This window comes from Verticillium alfalfae, genomic scaffold, assembly GCF_000150825.1.
Source record: "Verticillium alfalfae VaMs.102 supercont1.4 genomic scaffold, whole genome shotgun sequence".
NCBI lineage: Eukaryota > Fungi > Ascomycota > Sordariomycetes > Glomerellales > Plectosphaerellaceae > Verticillium > Verticillium alfalfae.
Window position 1 is genome coordinate 519,862 of NW_003315035.1, and position 8,445 is coordinate 528,306.

General features: G+C 54.6%; 5 protein-coding genes across 5 annotated transcripts in view; 3 read left to right on the plus strand and 2 right to left on the minus strand.

The window, feature by feature from the left end:
* Positions 1-29: 29 nt before the first annotated feature.
* VDBG_03572 (sugar transporter) lies at positions 30-1,494 on the plus strand (the record flags this gene model as incomplete). Its single annotated transcript, XM_003005573.1, has 2 exons — positions 30-1,072; positions 1,143-1,494. 2 exons carry the CDS (start codon positions 30-32, stop codon positions 1,492-1,494), a joined length of 1,395 nt encoding a protein of 464 aa, XP_003005619.1.
* Positions 1,495-1,953: 459 nt separating this feature from the next.
* On the minus strand, positions 1,954-3,042 carry VDBG_03573 (conserved hypothetical protein; the record flags this gene model as incomplete). The annotated part of the gene is made up of 2 exons (XM_003005574.1): positions 1,954-2,096; positions 2,400-3,042. The coding sequence occupies 2 exons, from the start codon at positions 3,040-3,042 to the stop codon at positions 1,954-1,956; spliced, it is 786 nt and encodes a 261-aa protein (XP_003005620.1).
* A 549-nt stretch (positions 3,043-3,591) lies between these two features.
* VDBG_03574 (conserved hypothetical protein) lies at positions 3,592-5,721 on the plus strand (the record flags this gene model as incomplete). Its single annotated transcript, XM_003005575.1, has 2 exons — positions 3,592-4,037; positions 4,127-5,721. The coding sequence occupies 2 exons, from the start codon at positions 3,780-3,782 to the stop codon at positions 5,660-5,662; spliced, it is 1,794 nt and encodes a 597-aa protein (XP_003005621.1).
* A 413-nt stretch (positions 5,722-6,134) lies between these two features.
* Positions 6,135-7,194, plus strand: VDBG_03575 (conserved hypothetical protein; the record flags this gene model as incomplete). The annotated part of the gene is made up of 2 exons (XM_003005576.1): positions 6,135-6,274; positions 6,330-7,194. 2 exons carry the CDS (start codon positions 6,135-6,137, stop codon positions 7,192-7,194), a joined length of 1,005 nt encoding a protein of 334 aa, XP_003005622.1.
* Positions 7,195-7,758: 564 nt separating this feature from the next.
* Positions 7,759-8,445, minus strand: part of VDBG_03576 (alcohol dehydrogenase zinc-binding domain-containing protein) — a gene marked incomplete at both ends in the record, with an annotated part of 1,111 nt that continues 424 nt past the window's right edge. The window contains one exon of the mRNA XM_003005577.1: positions 7,759-8,367. Coding sequence (XP_003005623.1) covers positions 7,759-8,367 — 609 coding nt within the window. The remainder of the gene's footprint in view (positions 8,368-8,445) is intronic.

Genomic DNA, 8,445 nt, shown 5'->3' on the forward strand with positions numbered 1-8,445 from the left:
CTTCGCCAACGTCATATGACGGTAGCGTCATGGGCGGTGTCCTCGCCCTCAAGAGCTGGAACGAATTCATGGATCTACCCACCGGCACCTATCTCGGCTGGATCAACGCCATCTACTTCCTTGGCAGCGGTCTTGCTTTCCCTGCCGGCGCCTGGGTCTCCAACCGCTGGGGTCGCAAGCCTGGCATTTACATCGGTTATGCCTTTGTCGTCCTCGGCGTCGGCATCCAGGCCGCTGCGCAGAACGAGAAGATGTTCACCTACGCCCGTCTTCTCATTGGCATCTCGTCCGCCTGGCTGAGCATCTCCGCCCCCGTCCTGCTCAACGAGATCGCATACCCAACCCACCGCGCCATCGCCAGCGCGCTCTACATGTGCGGCTACTACGTCGGCGGCACCATCTCCTCGTGGGTCACCTTTGGCACGAGGAACTTGGACTCGGACTGGGCCTGGCGCATCCCCATTCTTCTCCAGATCGCCCTGCCTCTCGTCGCCCTGCCCGGCTTCCTCATGGCCCCCGAGAGCCCGCGTTGGTTCATCAGCGTCGGCCGCACCGAGGACGCAGCTAAGGTCCTGGCCGAGTACCACGCCGGCGGTGTCATTGAAGACCCCATTGTTGTCTCCCAGATGATCGAGATCGAGACCACGATCAATGCCGAGAAGGAGGCCAGCAACAGCGGCTCGTACCTCGACATGTCCCGCACCCCCGGCAACCGCCACAGGCTGGCCATCTCTGTCGGACTCGGTTTCATCTCCCAGTGGGCCGGCAACGGTGTCGTTTCCTACTACCTGCCCCTCGTGCTCAACTCTGTCGGCGTCACCTCCGTGACCAACCAGACCCTGATCAACGCCTGCCTCAACGTGTGGAACCTGCTGTGGGCCATCGCCGCCGCCGCGTCCGTCGACCGCCTCGGCCGGCGCCCTCTGTTCCTCGCGTCCGCCGTCCTCATGTTCGTCAGCTTCGTCATCGTCACCGGTCTCAGCGGTTCCTTCGCGCAGGGCGGATCCTCCAGCGTCGGCCTGGCCGTCATTCCGTTCCTCTTCCTCTTCTTCGCCGGCTATGACATTGCCCTGTAAGTCGCACCCACCGCATTCCCAAACACGGACTGTACAGAGCGTCGCTAACGAATTGTCTGATCACAGCACCCCGTTCCTCGTGGCCTACCCCGTCGAGATCTGGCAGTTCAGCCTCCGCTCCCGCGGGCTCACCGTCACGTGGATCACAGCGCTCGCCTCCATCTTCCTCAACACCTTTGTCAACGGCCTGGCCCTCGAGCAGCTCGGCTGGAAATACTACATCCTGTTCTGCGTGCTGCTTCTGCTCTGGATCGTCTTTGTCTGGTTCGTCGTTCCCGAGACAAAGGGCCACACGCTCGAGCAGATGGCCGTCGTCTTTGACGGCGAAGATGCCGTCCCCGCCCAGGCTGTTGTTCTGCAGGAGAAGCTGGATGAGGATGCTGATGTCGCGCATGTGGATGCGCGGGATGAAAAGTAAATTTGGGGAAAGGGGGGTTTCAGACGTGCTAAAGCTAGATACATTCGACAGTGCTGGATTGTCATATTCGAGGTTCAGATGAAAAGACTACTTGACATCATCACTTCGTGGACTGCGCCGCGTTTGCGCAAGTCTTTCTCAGATTGTGTTTGTGTAAGCCGTGCTGATATCAAAGGTACCTCTCCTGATCGTTGCCCGCTGTAAACCTCTTTCCGCGGGCTTGTTGCGAGTCACACGCGATATTCGCTTTCGCTGTACGAGACTCTGCATGTCGCATGTCGTGCTGAATAGAGAGTCGGGGACCGGCCCGGCTGCGTACGCTTGTAACAGCGATCGATCGGAGGGGCTGGGGAATGCACTAGGGTGAGACTTGGAGCCAGTGAGTGGTTTAATTCACGCGAGGCTGTTCGAATTCACGTTGGGATGCTCGAGCGCAGGCACCCAGTGTTGCTCCTCGAATTACGAATTTGTGCGCAGGTCGTCGAGAATGCTGTCCGCCGGAGATGCTGACAGCGGGTATGAGTATGAGACACGAAAACTTTCCGCAATGACCAAGAAGAAATCGAGATCAGATGTCATGGGCCATTCCTGCTCGAGGTTTTCTGTGTAACTTGCACATGGTGCATGCATTGTGTTGAAACAGGGATCGTCAAGAACATTGTGGCCGTTGTCCTGTTGAGATGTCCAGTCTGGAATGGTCTGCTCGACATGTGATGCCGATAGAAGAATTCGCAGATTAGCGACGCAAAGAGGAACCTCGATAGACGCGTTCGTCTCAGACAGATCTCTCTCACGGGACTACCACAGGCCGAGGACGAAAGAATCTATGTCGATGTGTCGGCTGTGGGACACGTCCCAGAGCCCTTTGTGGTGCTGATAGGAGAGGTCGATGAGGCGCCACGCACGTTCGGCAAAGGGGCCGACGGGGCGCCGTTTGAAGAGCTGGCCGAGCAAGAAAAGCAACGAGTCAATATGGAAATGACTCTTGTAATACCAAGCGAAGTCGACGCAACCATGAATCATTTCCACGATGGATTCGTGGTGGGTGAGCCATATGCGGAAGATGTTGTCCTGGACGTTGCAGACATCTGTCCCCCACTCTGGCGTCTCGCGCATTGGAAGAGCTATACGTCGGACCTTTTCTATTATGGAACGACGCACACATGAGGCAGCTAGATGTATGGGCTCGGCGGAAGGGTCGCAGTACTGCTTCTCGATGCAGAGGAGTCTTGCTTCAAGGCATTCGAAGTCGTTGTGGAACTTCTGAAGACCAGCTACAGACACTTCATACTCCGTAGTGCCAGGCTCGGCCCCCTGTACTCGGAGGGCAAGTCCTAAGCCGTCCAAGGGATCATCTTTGATGAAGTTGGCTACCTGAGAAACCACCAACCTGAAGACCATCTCCGTAGGGCCAGCCTGTGGCTTGACTGCTGTAGATATGGGCGAAATGTCGCTGTCGTTGATGTTCTGAGGAAGCTTGGTGTCCCAATCAGGAGACACGAACTCGCTATTCAATCCCGAGAACAGAGAGTATTTGTGATCGAGCATGACTAGAGGCCACCACAGACGCCGTCGCATTTCTGTTCCGAAAGATGGAAAGCCGAGTCTCTCGCCATCGCGAAAAAAGCCCCATTTTCTGAGCAAGCTGGATGACAACGCTGCTCAAGATCGAAGTAGCATCGAGTAACATGGCGATCTCGCTGGCCTTGAAGTGAGATCTCATATAGACTGTAAGAATTGCGATGAAGAGGTCGGACGTGACGACATACGAAGTATAATCTAGCCGTTATTTCAGCTGCTACATGGGTCACAAGACCCTAACTCCTATACTATCTATGTGCACTGCTTACCTACGCCGTGATTCACATACTCCTAGGAGCTATGGATGCCGGCCCCAGTAATCACCATATCGGCGAATCCCATACGGTGATCACCGCCCCAGGCTATTCCCTGTTATTAGTTCAATATGCACCTTGATTCCCGCGAACCGCTGTGATGGGGAATGCGGAGGCTGTGCACTGCAATATAATGTGGCTGAAGAATGTTCAAGGTAATTACCTGACCGTAGGCTTTGAACCTACCTGATTAAAATTAACTTTGAGTACCTTCCTGGTGAATGCCACCGCCGTGCCTGCATTTAAAAGCACAATCCTCTTCCTACCTTGGATCAGGAAGCACCATACTCCATTCTCTTACATTCGGCACAGGTATTTCCCTCCTGAATCTAGAATCAACGATATCTCCCTGTAGGAGGAATTTATTCTGATCACAGAGATCTTGACAAGATGCCAAATCCACTTGTCACAGGCGGCGTCATGGATGGCACTCGATATCCGGGACCAGACGAAGGCTGTGCACCGCCTAATTGGTTTATCTCGTGTACTCCACCGGTCATCGAGAAGGACACGATCATCGTAGCAGCTACTTCGCCAAATGTCATCAAAGGCCATCAGAAAGAGGACGGGTGGTTTCTCTCTGATTTCTACGCTTTCAACTACCTGCTCCACGGTCTCGGTTCATCACAAACATGGCTCACAGCTGCTGTAAGTCCGCCGCGTAGAGCTGCTCCATGGCCACTTGCACTTGATACCGTGGAAAATTGATCACTGACTTGACGAAGGATCCGGTGAAGCTCCTCAAAGCAGACCCTCGATTCCCAGTTTATTTGCACGGCAACCCTTACCAGGAACGCAAGGTTGTGTTGAGCAACGATCTACTCAAGAGCGGGGAATTGACGCGGGTCACGGTTGTTCGCAGCAATAATATGATCGCTCAGTTCCTCCGTGAAGTACGGCAAGCCTCGAAACAAGCAGTGAAGCAACAGGTTCCGTTACTTCTTCTCGTCTTCTGTCATGGGCTGCCGAACCTCACCATGTTACTCGACTGTGGGGAAAAGTCGAAAGGAATTACGCCAACGACCCTTGACGGAGCCATTGAACCAGGCTGCCGCTATACTGTTTACACGACTGCATGCCACTCGGGAGGGTGGGTCGTCAAGACAACTTCTGATCACTGGCATAGCCCATTAAACACCAGTATGTTGGCTGCGGCTAGTAGAAATACAACGTCAAACGCGTGGCAAGACTCCCGCAGCATTAGCCGTGCTTGTGGATCGGTTTTCGCCAGCGCGGTTATCGAGGCATTGACGTGCAATTCAACTCCTCTAATCGACTCTCTCGGTGATGGCTGCGCTGGCGACTCCAACATGCTTCAACCTACGGAGCCGAGCGACACTCAAACAGCCACATACAACACGTTCTGCGACTCTATTCTCACTTGTTGCGCAGATCGAGTTCATCGTCTATGGTACGAGCAAGAGTTTACTTTTAGCGCCCAAAATGACCATTGGGGAAACTCTTGGACCGGTCGATCAGGTATCCCCCTGGGGCATTTTGAGCAACGCTGGAACAAGCTACCCACCGTCGGGTACAATGGTCCGTCTGACGTGAAGGCACTAATGGATCCACATCCTGGTAACCCGACTTACTCGGCCTCAACCGACAAAACAAAAACGGGTGTGGGTGCCGATACCGAGGCCGAATCACTCATTGGTGACCTCATCGAGAGCATCTGTCACAATCGGTTGAAAGTCATGGCCGCCTTGTTCCTCCAAACTTGCCCTGGTGACTGGGACAGCGGTTGGGGGCCGATCACACGGGGCGGCTTGTGGCTAGCAATGGAAGAAAACCCAATACACGAACCAGATTTCGATCCTGTTGCCATGATCACCTTTCGCTGGGAATTGGCTCAAATTGCTGATGATCTGGTCCGCCGCTTCCAACTGCCCGTTCCTGCGCAACAGTGCTGCCTACTTTGGGATTATTCGGAGCACCTTACTCGAAGAGCGAAACAAGGACACAAAAGGTCGGAGCGAGGACGCTGGGTTTACACAGCGTTAGTTGCCCATGAAGTTCAGCCTGTACCAACAGATGAACAAGGGTATCCATTCGAGCGCTTCACCTTTTACCTGACTGCAGCGATCGTCGAGGCGGACCTCGACGACGGGGAAACGAAGTTAGTGGTTGAGGGGATAGCCGATCACATGCGTAAGGCTAAAGCATTCCATGAAATGCGTGCGTTGCGCAGTCCCAACGTCATCCAACGTGCAAGGGAGTGGCTTAGGAGTGTCGGCAAGGAGTTACGGGACCTGAGCAAAGATTCAGGTTGAATGAACACAGAACCATGTTTTGACAAGCTTTCAAGCTTTGGCCCCGTACACCAGCGATTCTGTCAAGGAATCTTATATAGCGAGTGAAGGGGTTAACTATTAGTCTCGTAGGGGTTTCGAGGAAGATGGAAGTAATCGATACCCTTCTCTAAAACTTAGTCCATTAACCTTTCTTAGAACTGTTCCCTCGCTACGCTCGGTCCTCTCTTATTAGTTTCTACGATTTTACAAAAGGCGATCTCCCATTAGTCTTATACCTCCCTCAGGTCCTAATAGATTCACAGCGTTGTCACTGTGGTTGACATGCAGGACCATGACAATATGTCTAAAGACTTGACTGGTTGATGTTCGTTTCTGGCGTTTCATTGTCGACTATTTGGTGTATTGAAATTATTTGGCACCAAAGGGATGGGAGACAGGTCTCGGTTTGGGGGAAAATCTTGCATCATTGCCCTTCCCAGTAACGGCCGGGATGGGCGCGTGGTGGATACGTGCCACCACAGCCGTCCACTGGTGCCAGAACCTGGCGTTGTATTGGTGGCATGGGACTGTCATGGACACTCTTTCTGGATACAAGTCGACGATTTCTGTTGGCCTAGGCACGCTTACATTGTATGTCATCCTATCCAGTGCGATCGATGGACTGCGACTGAATTCCCCGTCACAGGCAAATGTCCAAGGCCAGCCATGACGTACTGGAGCGCTACAGCGAGATGGTGCAGAATACCTCATACGATCTCAAAATCCATCTGCAGCGCATTGACGAAAAGATGGCGCTGTTGACGTCTGAGATTCCCAACACATCTGACATTGACCTTGAAGACGAGCGAGCAGTGACTTCGCACTGCATTCGCATATGCGAGGATGCTCAGTCGTATCTCGACTCTTTGATTGAGCAAGAGCGCCAGGCCCAGGTGCAAACGCCGCCACCGGATCTCGCGGCGACTGAGTCGCCTTATCTCGAAGTGCGCCGCGAGACACACAAGATCCTCGGCGAGAACCGAGATAGCATCGCCGAACACATCGGTCGTCTCCGAGAGCGCCTAGAACGGCTGGCGTCGGATGGGAACTCTGGCGGCGAGCTGGGGAGGAATCAATTAGAACAGGACATCAGGGCTTCGGTTCAATGTCTAGAGGTCTGCAAACTTGCCTCTGGTGAGGTGTCCCGTCAGAGGATACACACCATTGGCGAGGTCATCGCCGATGGGGATAGCGATCAAGTTGTCGTCACAACGTGGGCAGACGTTTTCGACGTCAAAAAGGCGCTATCAAAGGGCAGGTCGGCGCAGTTGATCGGTTCGATGACGGACGAATCGCTCCGCCAAGTGTCGCAAGACCGATATCGAAGTCGTTTCGGCTCGTCGGCTCGGACTGAAACCGACGTGAGTACCTCGGATGCCAGCGTCGACAGTTCAAGCACGCATGGCCACCTCTCGCATCAGGACGCTCTTGACAGCCGGCGACGAAAACCTGATGCCAGAGCCAGGGCAGGTCCTAATGAGACGAGGAAAAGGACGATGGAAGGAGAATAGAAGGATGTCGAGTAGTGCCATGGAGATAGTTTTCGATATCAATGCCACCCACAGACGCGCTACTCTATTCTCGGAGCTAGCCAGCCTGCCGGCCGGCCGCATGAAGTGTCATGGTGAACGGCCCCGGAGCTGGGTACCAGGACTACTGGAGCATGAACAGAGCTTCCGGCATGGGAAGATGTGCCTTCTGGTTTCTTGCGCTCCAGACCGTCGTCTACCATCGCAGGCATACTCCGCTCCGTCAGAGAATTCCCTGTCGGCCAGTGCCATCGCGCGCTGGCCCTCTTGGGCGCACGTGTTAAAATGGGAGAGGGATTTAGCAAGAACTTGGCTGGGAAAAGAGGGCAGACATTTAACGAAGTCGAAACACTATTTGAACATCAGAGTAAGCTGTCGAAGGATCCAGTTTGTATAATAAGTTGAAATGGTCAAGGCTAAAGAAGATGACTATGTTCTACAAACATGCAGTACAACACATCTCATGGGCCAGCACTCCTCCGTCCTGTCCTCCGTCCACCCATCATCCTACCACTCCTCCTGTGTCATATTCCCCCCGCCTCGTCCCTACTCCTCCCTTCCCACCACCTTTACAATCACCTTCCCCTGACACCTGTCCGTCTTCAGCCTCTCATACGCCTCCTTCACCTGGCCAAACTCGAACTTTGAATCCACCACCGTCTTCAACTTGCCGTCCGCCATCCAGTCCACGATCGGCCTCACATACTCCGTCGACTGCTGCGCCATGACCAGCACGAACCGCCTCCTCTGGCCCCCAAGAAATCCCGGCAGCAGCCGTCCGCGCACGATGTTCCACATGCTCCCCGCCGACACGCGCCCGCCGACATAAGCATAAACGCCGCCGTCGCGTAGGACCTCGTGAGACCGCTTGTACAGGTCTGTGGGCGAGTTGCCGATGTTGTCGACGATGAGATCCCACTTCTCCGCGCCGGCGCTCCCACTTTGCTTGACGAGACTCGCAACCACGTCTTCGATTTTGTAGTCAATCACCTCGTCAGCCCCTAGCCCTCGACAAAATTCCACCTTGGCCGTCGAGCATGAGACGGTGACGTGGCAGCCGAGCAGCTTCGCAATCTGAATCCCATGCGTGCCCGTGCCGCCGCTGCCGCCATTGATGAAGACCCTGTCCCCGGCCTTGACGTACGGCTGGATGCTCTGCAACGCCGTCAACCCCGTCGTCACCGCCCCGGCCGCTTCGTCCAAGTCCGCCCCATCGCCCAGTCTGACCCAGCT